The sequence below is a fragment of the Epargyreus clarus genome, unplaced genomic scaffold (assembly GCF_041222505.1).
Source record: "Epargyreus clarus isolate Ecla_fem2 unplaced genomic scaffold, WU_Ecla_fem_2.2 ptg000003l, whole genome shotgun sequence".
Classification (NCBI taxonomy): Eukaryota; Metazoa; Arthropoda; class Insecta; order Lepidoptera; family Hesperiidae; genus Epargyreus; species Epargyreus clarus.
The window spans coordinates 16,004,891-16,021,042 of record NW_027332211.1 but is presented as its reverse complement, the minus strand read 5'-3'; the positions used below and the strand labels follow the sequence as shown (position 1 = coordinate 16,021,042).

Genomic DNA, 16,152 nt, shown 5'->3' with positions numbered 1-16,152 from the left:
CTAGAAAAAAACTGAGATGTGCCGAGACGCAAAGCATATGTGAATGAAACCAACCAAGCAAGAACCAACTGCATAATTATAGAACAGGGACTCTACCTGAAACTGACTCCAAATACAAAGCATATGTGAATGACCAACCAACCAACTCCATAATAATAGAACAGGGGCTCTACCTGAATCTGACTCCAAATACAAAGCATATGTGAATGACCAACCAACCAACTCCATAATAATAGAACAGGGGCTCTACCTGAAACTGACTCCAAATACAAAGCATATGTGAATGACCAACCAACCAACTCCATAATAATAGAACAGGGGCTCTACCTGAATCTGACTCCAAATACAAAGCATATGTGAATGACCAACCAACCAACTCCATAATAATAGAACAGGGGCTCTACCTGAATCTGACTCCAAATACAAAGCATATGTGAATGACCAACCAACCAACTCCATAATAATAGAACAGGGGCTCTACCTGAATCTGACTCCAAATACAAAGCATATGTGAATGACCAACCAACCAACTCCATAATAATAGAACAGGGGCTCTACCTGAAACTGACTCCAAATACAAAGCATATGTGAATGACCAACCAACCAACTCCATAATAATAGAACAGGGGCTCTACCTGAATCTGACTCCAAATACAAAGCATATGTGAATGACCAACCAACCAACTCCATAATAATAGAACAGGGGCTCTACCTGAATCTGACTCCAAATACAAAGCATATGTGAATGACCAACCAACCAACTCCATAATAATAGAACAGGGGCTCTACCTGAATCTGACTCCAAATACAAAGCATATGTGAATGACCAACCAACCAACTCCATAATAATAGAACAGGGGCTCTACCTGAATCTGACTCCAAATACAAAGCATATGTGAATGACCAACCAACCAACTCCATAATAATAGAACAGGGGCTCTACCTGAATCTGACTCCAAATACAAAGCATATGTGAATGACCAACCAACCAACTCCATAATAATAGAACAGGGGCTCTACCTGAATCTGACTCCAAATACAAAGCATATGTGAATGACCAACCAACCAACTCCATAATAATAGAACAGGGGCTCTACCTGAATCTGACTCCAAATACAAAGCATATGTGAATGACCAACCAACCAACTCCATAATAATAGAACAGGGGCTCTACCTGAATCTGACTCCAAATACAAAGCATATGTGAATGACCAACCAACCAACTCCATAATAATAGAACAGGGGCTCTACCTGAATCTGACTCCAAATACAAAGCATATGTGAATGACCAACCAACCAACTCCATAATAATAGAACAGGGGCTCTACCTGAATCTGACTCCAAATACAAAGCATATGTGAATGACCAACCAACCAACTCCATAATAATAGAACAGGGGCTCTACCTGAATCTGACTCCAAATACAAAGCATATGTGAATGACCAACCAACCAACTCCATAATAATAGAACAGGGGCTCTACCTGAATCTGACTCCAAATACAAAGCATATGTGAATGACCAACCAACCAACTCCATAATAATAGAACAGGGGCTCTACCTGAAACTGACTCCAAATACAAAGCATATGTGAATGACCAACCAACCAACTCCATAATAATAGAACAGGGGCTCTACCTGAATCTGACTCCAAATACAAAGCATATGTGAATGACCAACCAACCAACTCCATAATAATAGAACAGGGGCTCTACCTGAATCTGACTCCAAATACAAAGCATATGTGAATGACCAACCAACCAACTCCATAATAATAGAACAGGGGCTCTACCTGAATCTGACTCCAAATACAAAGCATATGTGAATGACCAACCAACCAACTCCATAATAATAGAACAGGGGCTCTACCTGAATCTGACTCCAAATACAAAGCATATGTGAATGACCAACCAACCAACTCCATAATAATAGAACAGGGGCTCTACCTGAATCTGACTCCAAATACAAAGCATATGTGAATGACCAACCAACCAACTCCATAATAATAGAACAGGGGCTCTACCTGAATCTGACTCCAAATACAAAGCATATGTGAATGACCAACCAACCAACTCCATAATAATAGAACAGGGGCTCTACCTGAATCTGACTCCAAATACAAAGCATATGTGAATGACCAACCAACCAACTCCATAATAATAGAACAGGGGCTCTACCTGAATCTGACTCCAAATACAAAGCATATGTGAATGACCAACCAACCAACTCCATAATAATAGAACAGGGGCTCTACCTGAATCTGACTCCAAATACAAAGCATATGTGAATGACCAACCAACCAACTCCATAATAATAGAACAGGGGCTCTACCTGAATCTGACTCCAAATACAAAGCATATGTGAATGACCAACCAACCAACTCCATAATAATAGAACAGGGGCTCTACCTGAATCTGACTCCAAATACAAAGCATATGTGAATGACCAACCAACCAACTCCATAATAATAGAACAGGGGCTCTACCTGAATCTGACTCCAAATACGTTGCCACTCAGAGGACGGAGAACTAATATTGTCGCCTTATAAAGAGTCAGCATCTACATCTTTCTACCAAAAGACAAAAACAGCTTCATGCTAGTAATATGTTTAGCGGTGGTACCTTCACGGTCAAACCTATTGGATCTATCTTTCTACCACATGTACCACTTTTTAATAAAATCGAATAATTTATGGTATTATATATTTATCCATAGGCATTGTCTTTAAACATTTTAATGACTAACAACTGCCGCGTGCATTCAATTAGCTTGTAGTTATGAGTAGTTACAACACTCGGTGTTGTAGGTTCAACGTTCAATACATGTTTATTTAGGTATCTGATTATACGTACTTAGTAACAGTGTGCAAATGACTACGAATTCGCGAAATAAAAGAATATATAAAGCTTATCGTGAATAGTAAATTATAGCGACTTGCTATCAGTAATTTAGTAAACTATCTATGTGACAGCAATGTTTATTAATAAGTTAGTGCAGTAAATTTAATAGTGTTGTGAAGACGTGAATGTTCAAGATGATATCGAAAGTAAACGAGGATTTGCAAAAGGAGAGATCAAAGTGTACTTTTAACACTGAAGAGTTGACTAACTTTTTAGATGGCGGGGCACAGAATGCGGAACGAAGACGAAAATTGGGTAAGTTATATTTTTTAATATGTAGTTAATAGTAATTAATAGTAAGTTAATAGTAGTATTTATTTTGTAGAAATAATAAATTACTTAACATAAATGAGCTTTAAAAAGATAGCAAATGTATACGAATATTTTATACGTTTGCTTTCTTGAAATAGAAAGTTAGAGCGCCTGATTAATTCTTCCTTGTAACTAGCCTACAATACAGAAAATTGCTATATGCCAGCAATGGGTGTAAGAGTGCTGCTGTAGGAGCTGCCACAGGAATCCCTTTAGTTTAAATTTCTTGTAGATATCTTAAGAATTGAGCCTTGTATTAGATGTCTGCTATTTTGATAATACAAGTAGGAAATTAAGTAATGTTATTAAAAAAAGGGTGTCTGTGCTGTCTACTACTTATATTCATATATAGATATCGAAAAAACTGCAATTACGGTTTTTCTGAAGCATTTATAAATACTAAAAAAGATGTAATGTAAAATGTAAAGAAGTGTCTAATTATTTAGATACAAAAATAATTTTCAACGATCTTTAACGCCTGAAGCTTTTTACTGTGCAATTGTTGTTACTATTAATTGTAGATTAGAAACTTTATGTATTAACGTTCTACTCTTCCAGAGAATAAAGTCCTTAGTGTACCGGGCATCTTAGATGAAGTACCCGAAGAGTATCTCAGTCACAAGGAGAAATATGAGAACGCGATACGTAAGGGTACTTTATTGTACAGAACGTTGGAAGCCGCGCAAGATCCTACGCAAGATGAGGATGATACTGTGATGTAAGACATTCTACTCTCTATTATATTACCAGTTATATGTCTTTATGTTTTTTTAATCCAACTCCAGGTAGAATTAGATTCCTTCCTGAGGTTGGCCACAGATGCATTGTTACGACTAAGGACTAAGTTGGTACGTGACATGAGGCAGTTCTACGTTTCGATGGAAGGCTTTCCTGCTCCACACTAATAATTACTTATAATTAGACTTAGAAATTGGTAATAAGTGGTGGATGACACTTTCCTACCCATATCCAGATATCCTACATTACAACCATGTACCAGTAGAATGTTATTACCTTAAATTTACTTATTCGTTGTAACTTTCTGAACGATATTTCAGATTACATCTCCGTAGTACAATTACCACAGCAGTGTTTAGAGACTACACTCCATTCGGAGTGCACTTCTCTATGTTCATACCGACGTTACGGAACCAGGGTGATGAGAAGCAGCGAGCTTATTGGCTAGAAAGGGCTCTCAAAATGGAGATCATTGGGACATATGCGCAGGTTAATCATTTTTTAAAGCTTTTATTTAGCTTACCTGGTTAGTTAGTGATGAGAGGATCTAATGTTACGAAATAATTTTACAACAGTTAACCCGAAAAAATAATCAAAAATTAAAATTTAACATAAATATTTTAAAACTCAGGGATTTTCCTTGATTAACTTGTCAGGCTATTGTTGAAGCATGCGAAGTCTAAAATTGAATGTTCTCTGAACGTATCAAAATGTAATTTTCTTAGTTTGCAAAATAAAAAAAAAACAATAGAATGATTTGCTACCCATTTACAGTATTTATACTACCACCGTTACCATTCACACTACAGGCTGAAGTGTATTAGAAAATATTTTTTGAACTTAGACTTTTTTATTTTCAGACCGAACTAGGCCACGGGACTTTTATAAGAGGTCTGGAAACTACAGCTACGTACGATCCTAATACCGAAGAATTTGTTTTACATAGTCCAACTCTTACGTCATATAAATGGTGGCCTGGGCACTGTAAGTTTCAATGGTTGATTGTTGAAAAAAAATATCGACTATACAGTCCATATACTATTCATCTTTTTGAAGTGGGTTATGCTTACGGACTTATTAAGACTCATCTTGGAATTACTATCATATATTTATATTCACTTTGTAATATGTACTTTTCAAAGACCCATTTGGAGTCTGAAGCTGTTTGGTGCTTAAGTGGAAGGGTGTGGATTCCGCCTGACTTATACATGAGGCGATCATCTTAGCTTAAAAGCTTGTATGAATATGAATGAGTATGAATGTACCATATCGAGCTTATCAATAATTATTGGGAGATCATAACCACTAGATTTTTAATCCAAATAAATAATTTGTATCCTTAAATCTCAATTTTATTTCCAGTGGCTCATACTGCCAACTATTGCGTTGTGATGGCACAACTTCACACACAGGGCAAGAATTGCGGTATCCAGCCGTTTTTGGTGCAAATCCGTGATGAAGAGACCCATATGCCGCTCCCTGGCATCAAAGTGGGTGAAATAGGCGCTAAACTCGGTTTCAATACTGTCAATAATGGTTTCATCGGTTTTGATCACGTCAGAATACCTCGAGAGAGGATGTTGATGAAGAATGCCCAAGTGTTGAAAGTAAGTAGCCTATGTGATTGTGTGATTGTGCTATGTGATGTGATAATAACACACACGCCCGTGTGTGTTATTATCGCTTGTTCTTTGTTAATTTGTGTTAGTATTGTAAATATCTTTATCATAATTAATTGTTTCCTTTAAATTGCTTTAAATTATTATGTAATTGTAATATGTAAATGAAAAATGTGGAATGAACTTCCTCCTGAGGTGTTCCCTCAGGACTATGACATGGGGCTCTTCAAGAGGGGTGTAAAAAGAGCTCTCCTTCATAGTCGGCGATGCATTGGCGATTCCACTGGTTTTGCAATATCCATAGGCGACGGTGACTGCTTTCCATCAGGTAGCCCGTCTGCCTTATCGTTAGGTTACATATAAAAACAATCATGTGGCAGTAAGTGAGCAAATATATTTTGACCCCACATAAAACGTAAAGATTCGCAACATCTATATGGCGTTCTAACTTGCACAAATGTAATATAATTCGTTAATACAATCATATCAAAACTATTATCGTTAAATCAAATACTTAAATAGTGATGTGACTTTTAATTAAATACGAATTCATTACTTTTTTCTCCAGGATGGAACATTCAAGGCGTCTCCAAACAGCAAGTTGGCGTACGGGACCATGGTATACGTCAGGGTGCTGATCGTGAACAATGCTGCGGCGATCTTGGCTCGTGCCGTCACCATAGCCATCAGATACGCCGCCATAAGGAGGCAGTCGAAGCCCAAGCCTAAGTATATTTCACATTTGTATTATGACACTTTTCTTCTCTTACTTAGAAATCTTTAGGGAATTTTGGTGAAATCTTTCTCTGAGCCCATTCTGGGTCGAATGACCTGATGAGTAGTTGCCAGGGGCTCAACAATTAAAGGGGTCCAATTTGCTTACCCATAGAGTTAGTCAAAAAATCGTTGAGAATTTCAAACCTAATAATTATAATTATTTTCGTAGAAATAGACTCACGATCTTGTATCCGAGATTGATCCGAGACAGTTCAACAATATTGTACAGTTAGTTAAAATATTTTAGAAATATTTCATTACATTTTGCAGTGAACCTGAACCGCAAATCTTGGACTACGTGACACAGCAGCACAAACTCTTCATAGGAATCGCTACAAGTTATGCATATACGATATTCGCACGTTGGTTATGGAATGTGTACACCAAAACGACTAAGGACATGGCAGCTGGTAGATTGGATAACTTGCCTGAGGTAAAGCATACTTAATTATAGATAAAATACTACATTGGCACTATCACTAAAGTTTATAAGAGTCAGTGGTTTCGCTGTTTTGGTGAGGAGGTTGCTTAGAAGACTGCTATCATCTTAGCAAGGAAATATTATGTATCTGAGTTTTTTCCTCAAATATATCTCGTAATTTTTCGATATACAGTTTTTATTCAATTTTGGAGCCCACGATAGATTCTTTCGAAACATCTCGTGCTCACTATGATTTTCTAATGAAGTAAGTTCATCAAAAGTTGAATCTGGCTTTATCAAACACGAACACATTAGCCATATCTAGCATGTGGTAGAATAGAAGTAGTGGTACTATAGCTGACAAATTGTACCTTTAAACACATTTTATTATAATTTCAGCTTCACGCTATCGCTTGTGTGATGAAAGCACTAAGCTCATCAGAGTCGACAGCGTTGGTAGAACAATGCCGGCTTGCGTGTGGTGGTCACGGTTTCATGCTGTCCTCCAACTTCCCTCAGCTGTATGGTATCGCCACCGCCACCTGCACGTACGAAGGAGAGAACACCGTTCTTCTGCTGCAAACTGCTAGGTGCGATTCCTTTATGATTTTCGTTCGTAAAAGTTTGATTCTTAAAATTTTATGTAAAAGGACATTTAGGACGTTTGGAATTGAGTGTAAGTACTAAATTGGAATTATTGAAATTCGTATTTATTTTAATCGAAAACCAACAAATTCCAATAATCAACCCAGAGTTTTGATTGACAATAATTTTTTATTTTTATATCTTTTTATTTAATTAAAAAATAACTAGAGGGTCAAAAGAGCATAAGGTTTCAAAAGTATATTTGATCATTTTACAGATATTTGGTAAAGACTTGGAGCCAAAAAGAAAAAGGTTTGCCACTAAGTTCATCAACTGCTTATTTAGCAGAAAGGAGTCTACCGGAGAAATGGGACAGTTCCCTCGATGGAATCATCAGAGCTTTCCAGAGAGTTTCTTTTGGGTTAGTATTGAGTCTTGGAAATGCTTTTAGATATAACCTGGTAAAACTGAATTTTATCGTCATTATAACACTAATATATAACAAATGAATCTTAAATAAATTATTTAATACTATATTAAATTATTCTTATAGGAAACTAATAACTTAATCCTGTCAAGTAGATCTGCGCGCGCAACTTTTTTTCATTCGAAAAATTCATTCTCATCTGTTTTTCATAAAACCATGTTAAGAATGTAACTTGTCCATGTTAAGAATTTATTATTTTATCTTTCCATTGACCATCATATGGAATGTAAAAAATGATGCTTACTAAATTATTATTTTCAGTAAGCTGTCCAACAGTGTATCAAGTATGGAGCAGTATGTGAAATCTGGAATGTCCGCTGAGGACGCTTGGAACAAAGCATCAGTACAACTCATCGCCGCTGCAGAGGTAAGAAAAAAAAATCATAATAAGGTAGAGTCTATACCGGATTTATCTAGTATCTGCACGGCAAAGTTATTTTTGTCAGAAGGAACCTGTATTTTATTTCATAGTTTGGCAAAGGTTTCTCTTACCAGACATATGTCCATTGTTCATACCTGAAGAACTGTGCTCCACTTGCGCAATCTTCTGTTCATAACTTTGGTAACGTGATTCTCCGGAATCCATCATCTTTTATCGAGCACTAGTAGATCATTGGCAGTGATAACCCAGTGGCTTAAACTAGGCTTCTAAATAGGAGGATCCGAGGTTCTAAAAAAAGTTTTCAAAGGCTACCAATTCGCACCTGGCCAGCGCGTTGATGATGAGTAGATCATTGACATAAAATTAACATTTCTAACTATTATGCTATTCCCGTTTTTTTTTTTCAAAAATATATTTATTTCTTTCAGGCTCATGGCCGAGCAGTACTTCTCTCAGTATACAAATCCGAGATGGACCAAAGAGTTGCAACGTTATCAGCTCCCCTCAAGACTGTTTTGATGCAGCTCGTCGACTTGTACTTCGTGTACTGGACTTTAAGAAATATGGGAGATCTGCTGCTGGTAATTATAATTTTACTAATATGAAGGTGGTAGAACCTTGTGGTTCGACTCTGGAGGTAACACACTTATTTCTGCGTCATAACTGATGATATGACTTTGATGAATGTGTGATGTGAAAAATACTCATCTGAGGCGTTCCAACTTAGTCCTCAGGGGTAACAAAGCATCGGTGGTCAACTTCAAGTAGGACTTTAATCGTATCTGGGGTAGATCACAGATTTCCATGGGTGGCAGTATCCATTTATCATCAGGTGAACTATATGCTTGTTTGCTACTTCTATTTTATATAAAAAGACCCAAAGCCAGTAGTGAGGTAGTATAGATTTTTTGCTTTGTTAGCACATGGACTAGTTACTAGTTGTTAAATATCTTATCTTAGTTGAGGTCGCGATCTGATCCCGTGGTAACTAAATTGAAAAAATAATGTAACTGACAATTGGCTCCCCATCATGAAATACGATTCATGCGGATATCATTACTGCAATGCGAATAATGATAACGGTACAGTGATCGATGTTATGTTTACACTTTTTGTGGTAAGGTCATTGAGACCATAGAATTTAAATCTAGTAGAAATGACGATGCCTATCGTTCGATAATAAAATCCGTTTGCAAGAGGTATACAATCTGATCGCATAATAACAAAAAAATTGCGAAACACCTCATGCCTTCTCATAGAAATACGAAATGTAAATTGAGAAGTTTAAAAAAATATACCTATTAGCTGTATGTATAGAAATACATTGTAATGCTAAATTAATTCCAGTATTTTTTGTAAAATATAATGCAAATACATTTTAAAGAAATTATTATATTTATTTTTGTTTATATCTATTTTAGTGTAAGTCTATGATTGCAACGGAACGGCAGTTACACCTTATGTTTGGACCTCACAAATAGCCTATTGTTGTCTGTGGTCGAATATCAGTTACATTTTCAGTAAAAAACATATTCTAGTCCGAATTGAAAGATATACCTAGTTCCTTATATAATAAACCCGTTTAAAAATAACCTCAACATAATAAAGAAGAACATATATTATTTAGATTTTTACATAATAATATGCAAAACATTTTTGTAATGAATTTCTTTTTAAATGACCGTAAATCTATTATTCCCATAGAATTTATGTTATTCGATTTACAACTTTTAAATTAAACATTCTCAAAATGAAATCATAAATTTGGTTATTTGGAAGTATAATTCATGTGTAATAAATTACTAGAACATAACAAATTAAGCTGAACACTTTGCATTTTATTGCAATAAACAATATTTTAGTTATGTTATTTTTATTCCCATCTAATTAATAGTTTTTTTATAAGATACTCGTATAAGTGTCCTTTACCACACCCTTGAAACCAGGGGTAATGCGCCCTTAACTTCCGTTATGCCTAAGGCAGAATAAAGTGTGGCAGCGATCCCTATGGTGTCGAACAAAAAAGAATTACCATCATCAATGAACCACATCAGTAATAATGCATTGGAAGGTATCCTTAACAAAATGGCTACAACATGCGTTAACGTGGTATAGGTATCAATCACGTTTGTTCTTGTAGTCTCGGGACAAGAATAGACCTTCGGTATTCCCTGCTTGTCGTAAGAGGCGACTGAAAAGGGATTTCCCACGTTGCGGGCGGCAAGAGTAGGAACCAGAACCGTCCAGCCAGCGACGCCAGGAAAGGAGTGCTCTTTGGGTTGGAAGGAGCGTAAGTTACTGGTTCAGGGTAGATAGAGCTCGACAAGGGCATCGCGCTTGAAGCTCTCCGGTGGTGTTCCGTAGGAGATCACGAAGTACCTCACGTAGCGGCCTGAGGACGGCCACCGGAGGGGAGTTTTAGGGGATGAAAATCCCACATAACCGGTAGTCGCTCCCACAGCTCGGGGTACTTTTTGAAATTTTTCCCTTTTGTCAACAAAAAAAAGGTATCTATATCGCTCTGTGATTTCGTCACTGTAAATGACAACATAATATGATACTGACGTGGGGACTGGTCGATAAACTAAAGTGATACAATAATTTATTTATAAAATCAATTAACAAACGTTAATGTTTTTTTTATAATTTATTTAAATGGTTAATAAATAGCTTTTTTTAAATGTATTATAATATTCGAGAATCTAGATAGATTTTCATGTATCAACTTTTTTTTTGCCAAAGTGTTTTGTATAGTCAAAGAGACAAATAAAAAACCGACTGCCTTAAATGAAAGCACTTTCAATTCGTGATATATTTTATCGGTCCGAACTTTTGTGTTATTATAAGGCCCAATGTTTTGCGCTAACAATGGGTGATCTGTTACCCATTGACCCAATTGCGAATTTTTAAACGGCTTCGAAGTTTGGTATCTGATATTAACCTCCGAGATAAGGTCTTTGAAACAGTTATCTTTACGCGTGTAGGGTTACCATAATTTCATACCATAATACCATAATGAGACTTCATTAATTTTTCTATCTATTCAATAAAAACATTTAAAAGTTTATTAAAAAAATCGATTTATTTATATAAAAAGTAAACGATTTTTAATGTTTATAATATGCTCTCTATAAGATGTCACTAGATTAGCTAAATAAACATAATAACTTAAGACAGCTACAGGGGGGTTACTACTATCTCTTAACACAATATTATTTTAATCATACTTTTACTTTTTTTACAGGGAATTTAACTTTTTAAGCAAAATATGACAATTACAGTTGGTTTTATACAATGGAAAAGCGAAAAATTAATAAGGGTTTAAGTTTGTTCAACTGTGTATGACGGAATACTTTACTGTTTTAAGGAGGAAATAAAACTTTCCTGAACTATGATGGTTGTTAAAACATGGTGGTAGGCCCCCAGGACCCTTAAGTAGGGACTGAATAAATTAACCGACTTGGTATTACTAGATCTCACAACATTTTACGTTGGAAGAACTGAGTTGCGAGACTTGTTTTTTTATAATTTATGATAAAATACCTATATTATACTATAACACAACTATGCAGAGAATAGATTTTTTATGAACAAGGTATATATCGGATGGTTCTTAAATGTACATATTAGATAGTTCTCAAAATTCCGGACATGTCCCGTATAATCCTAACATTTGGTCAGCTCACACGGGTCGCTGACCGCGTTTGTTTCGCACAAAAAATAATGGACTTATTACTTCCTTCAGCTGTCATTTTTGATAGATACGGCATACTTGGGCTCAGTATAGTTTCAATCGATAGTTTTGACCTGTATTTCGTTTGGGGAACATAGCCATAACAATGCAAAATATATTTTTATCCGATTTTTTTCATAGTTTTGCTTATTTTTACATAGAAATGAAAGATGTATACTTTTCCACTAAATTCGAAATTAAGAGAGAGATAAGCCTACTTTTCATAATCAACATCTTAACCGTTTTCGGCTGACTTACATAATTTTCTAGCGACTGTCTTAATTCTCAGGAATGATAACGCATCGAAGAACAGATATCATAAATGTCTATGGGCGGCAGTCACCACTTACCATTAGGTGGACTGTATGTGGTCTGGTACTCCTATACTATAAAAAGAAAATATATTTTTTTAAGAACGAGGGCAGTAAGTTTACAAATGATTTCTTGTAAACAAACTTACAATTTTAGTTTATTCGTGGACTTCAAATAAAGTATTACTCATATGTATTATAGGTAAAAATCTATTATCCACGATACAGGTGTGTTATTACGGGTATTAATGTGCTGTTTTTGCAGTAATGTATACGGTAGAAACCTGTTAGGTAATTTTTTACACAAGTAGATAAATAATAATAGAGCTTGTTGATGTTCCGATAGTTTATGAGAATATTGATTCTAAATAACCCGCTTGTTCCACCGCAGACGAGGAAATATTATGTTTTAAATCTTAGCTTTACTATTACTTGGCTCATTCGCTGAATAATTAAATACAATAAATAATTTTCCGTGAATTTTACTTGTAGTAATAATAGTTAGAGACTCGAGTATTACGCATATTATAGATTGAAATGTCAGTGAAAATACAGAAAAACAACGTTTCTATAACAAATTCATATTTATATCGCTTAAAATTAACTCATATTATTATGTCTATAAGTTGTGCTTTCAACTTCAAGCGTAGATGGCCACAATAGTGAAGAGTGAATAATTATAGAAGGTGGTAGAACCCTTTGAGGTTCGACTCCGGCGGCACCACCGCCACACCTGTTTCTACCTAATAACGGCAGTGTTAGGCGCTGCTGTGTTCCATTTTGAAGGGTGTGGTAAGGGAGACAGACTTTTCCGAGGCGTTCCAGCTTAGTCCTCAGGGGTAGCGGCGCATCTGTGGCCGACCTCAGGTAGGAATATCTAATCCTATCTGGGGTTCATTACAGATGTCCATGGGCGGTAGGCGGTATCTGGGGTCCTTTGGTACTTGGTTTTTATTCTTATTAAGGGATAGTGATTGCTGTCATATTTATATTCATATGTTTACCTACATAAGAAGCTTATATCCTTGTGTTTATAGGGATAAATATTTCCATCGCTTCTCGCTTTAAAATAGTGTTAGAACCAAAACCTTATAACATGTATATTTTATAGTTGCTATGTGATTCCTAATTTATGGATCTATTTTAACGAATGAGATCACGCCATAAAACTGTTTAATATATTTTTATTATGATACCTTCCTGCCAAACAGGTTTCCTTAAGAGGACTATGAAATTTTAAGAAGGTTTTGATTTATTAATATTTCTTTATTTTATTTCTTATGCTAATATGATGGGAGAAATGGATTATTATCATTAATCTTAATATATTCCGTGTATATATGACGTAGGATATGAATTTTTAAGTTCGTGTTTATATTATTTGAGTTTTTTATAAGTTTTTAGTAGCAAACGAATGTGGTAATGTGGTAAGAAGATAACACAGGTTTTACTACTATGGGCCATGGCGATGGTCAGCTTATATGTGAGTCAGCCGGTTATTCACACAGTTCCATAAATGCTAGAACTGCTTCTTGTTAGAAATAGGTGTGGCGGTAATGCCTCGGTTGAACAATAACAATAAAATTGTTAGATATTTTATTGCAGGAGGTAAAGAATTATTTTAAAATTAAATTAGAACATTTTCATAAAATAATTTTGCAACAATTCACGACTACGATTTTTGATCCGTGGCGTAATACTGTTAAAATATGCAGTTGTATATATGCTATGATGGTTTTTAGAAGATCGTTTCCTTAAAAGGACTATCCTTAAAAGGCGGTAGGCTTCGACGACATGGTGGTGGAGTTAATACGTATAACTATTTTTACCGACTTTGAAAAAGGAAGAGTCTCTATGTTCGGCTGTATGTATTTTTTTCTAGTTCACACAACTTTCTGAAGAAGATGTGAGGAAGCTTCAGCGCAGATACGAGGACCTTTTGGAGAAGATTCGGCCAAATGCAGTGGGCCTAGTAGACAGCTTCGACTTTAGGGATGAGGTATAGTAATTTAAGATGCCTATATTTATTTAGAAAACGACGTAAGCAGAAAGATATTATTATTATTTTGAAATTAAACTAGTCTCGCAATTATTTATGTTTGATTTTTTTTTTATAATATAGGAATAGCAGACGAGCATGCAGTCCACCTGATGGTAAGTGGCTACTGCCGCCCATGGACATCTGTAATCAACCCCAGATAGGATTAGATATTCCTACCTGAGGAACACAGATGCGCCGCTACCCCTGAGGACTAAGCTGGAACGCCTCGGAAAAGTCTGTCTCCCTTACCACACCCTCCAAACCGGAACACAGCAGCGCCTAACACTGCTGTTATTAGGTAGAAATAGGTGTGGTGGTGGTGCCGCCGGAGTCGAACCACAAAGGGTTCTACCACCTTCAAAAGTGTAAATATTTTATAGTAAAATGTTTACTATACTTCCAGTAAAACCTTTAACAAAAGTCAACCTAATTCAAAAAAATTGTCAAAAAATATTGGAGGTCGAAATTAAATTTTATACAAAAGCTACAAACAGTGCGGGTCGGGTAGCGGTGTATGGGTTAAACTATTTACGTATCTGGGTTCTACATGCGCAAAAACTTTTTATTTGACATGAGTGACAGGCGTGCGCCGGCGCCGCGGACGCACGCTGATAAATCTAATGTGTTTATCTTTATAATTACTTTGAGATACGTAGACTACTCGTATGTAAGGAGACCAATTGTCGTTGTTGAATTTTATCCTGAGTTTTTATTACAATACTGTAATATGCTCTATAATGTGTAAATTTTAAACTATGACACTCCGTAGAATGTATGTAGAGTTTTGTAGGGGTTTCCTAGATTTCGATTCGTTTATTTTATTTTATTTTATATAGTTTAATTACGAGCTTAAAGTCACATGATGGTAAATATTCACTGTCGCGTTCAAATTCAAATACTTGACTATAACCAACTCCACATTGAACAGAGGCCCGGTCACAGATGCGTCGCCACTCCTTAGTATGAAAGAGTCGCCTCAAAAGCAATGATGTAAATACTTTTACTACTTGTATAATTGCTTATTAGTAATCAGGCGGCATCAACATCCATCCCCCGAAACGCAGGAATTGTTTCACGTTTGAAATATGTGTAGTGTTACCTCCACACATACTTCAAGCAACCATGCTATTTTTATCGCTTTTATAATAATATTTTTATTTATATATTTAAGGTTCTACATTCAACCCTGGGAGCGTACGACGGCCGAGCTTACGAACGTCTGATGGAGGAGGCGATGAAGAGCCCCTTGAACAAGGAACCAGTCAACGTCAGCTTCCATAAATACTTGAAGCCGTTTATGCGTGGACAATTATAAAGTAATACATAAAATAAAATCCTGGAATAGTTTTCAGAAGAACAATAAATGAGTTAAATTTTGTATGCAATTACTATTACATTAAATAAGTATTAATATTGTGTGCTTAAAAATAAATGTTACGAATTTACTTGTACTTTAAATGTTACTAAAAGGTAAAAATTACAGTAAGTTAACAAAAGGGAAAGGGTAATTAACTGTAGTAGTTTAAAAACAAAAACTTGTGTCATAATTGTTGGAACACAAATTTACAATATTTGAATAACATATTTTTTATTTTATATATTAAACGGTGTGTAATGTATTAAGTATTATTAATAGTAGTATTATTCTTATTTATTAATGTATTTAAATATGTCAAGTACTTACATTTTACAACACTATACAATAGCTTGATTATATTAATTATGTTTATTTTTTTACAAATTGATTTGATGGAATTGACAAAGTTATATAGCATATTCAGTGTGTTATTTTCCTTGCAAGCTAGTCAAAAGGGTATTTTTGTAGAGATATGAGAGATATAAGACAGG

General features: G+C 35.5%; 1 protein-coding gene across 1 annotated transcript; it reads left to right on the top strand.

Moving 5' to 3' along the window:
* Positions 1 to 2,793: 2,793 nt before the first annotated feature.
* LOC140755455 (acyl-coenzyme A oxidase 1-like) lies at positions 2,794 to 15,749 on the top strand. The gene is made up of 13 exons (XM_073090728.1): positions 2,794 to 3,153; positions 3,769 to 3,928; positions 4,269 to 4,437; positions 4,809 to 4,932; positions 5,311 to 5,555; positions 6,136 to 6,296; positions 6,615 to 6,777; positions 7,165 to 7,355; positions 7,628 to 7,771; positions 8,099 to 8,204; positions 8,648 to 8,800; positions 14,146 to 14,262; positions 15,476 to 15,749. The coding sequence occupies exons 1-13, from the start codon at positions 3,024 to 3,026 to the stop codon at positions 15,617 to 15,619; spliced, it is 2,007 nt and encodes a 668-aa protein (XP_072946829.1). The 5' UTR covers positions 2,794 to 3,023; the 3' UTR covers positions 15,620 to 15,749.
* Positions 15,750 to 16,152: the final 403 nt, after the last annotated feature.

What these genes read in the sequence shown, in the direction of transcription:
- LOC140755455 (XM_073090728.1), top strand. Translation starts at nt 3,024, where the DNA reads ATGTTCAAGATGATATCGAAAGTAAACGAGGATTTGCAAAAGGAGAGA. An exon ending in GATGAGGATGATACTGTGAT is followed by an intron (nt 3,929 to 4,268) that starts GTAAGACATTCT and finishes ACGATATTTCAG; the next exon opens with ATTACATCTCCGTAGTACAA. An exon ending in TCATTGGGACATATGCGCAG is followed by an intron (nt 4,438 to 4,808) that starts GTTAATCATTTT and finishes TTTTATTTTCAG; the next exon opens with ACCGAACTAGGCCACGGGAC.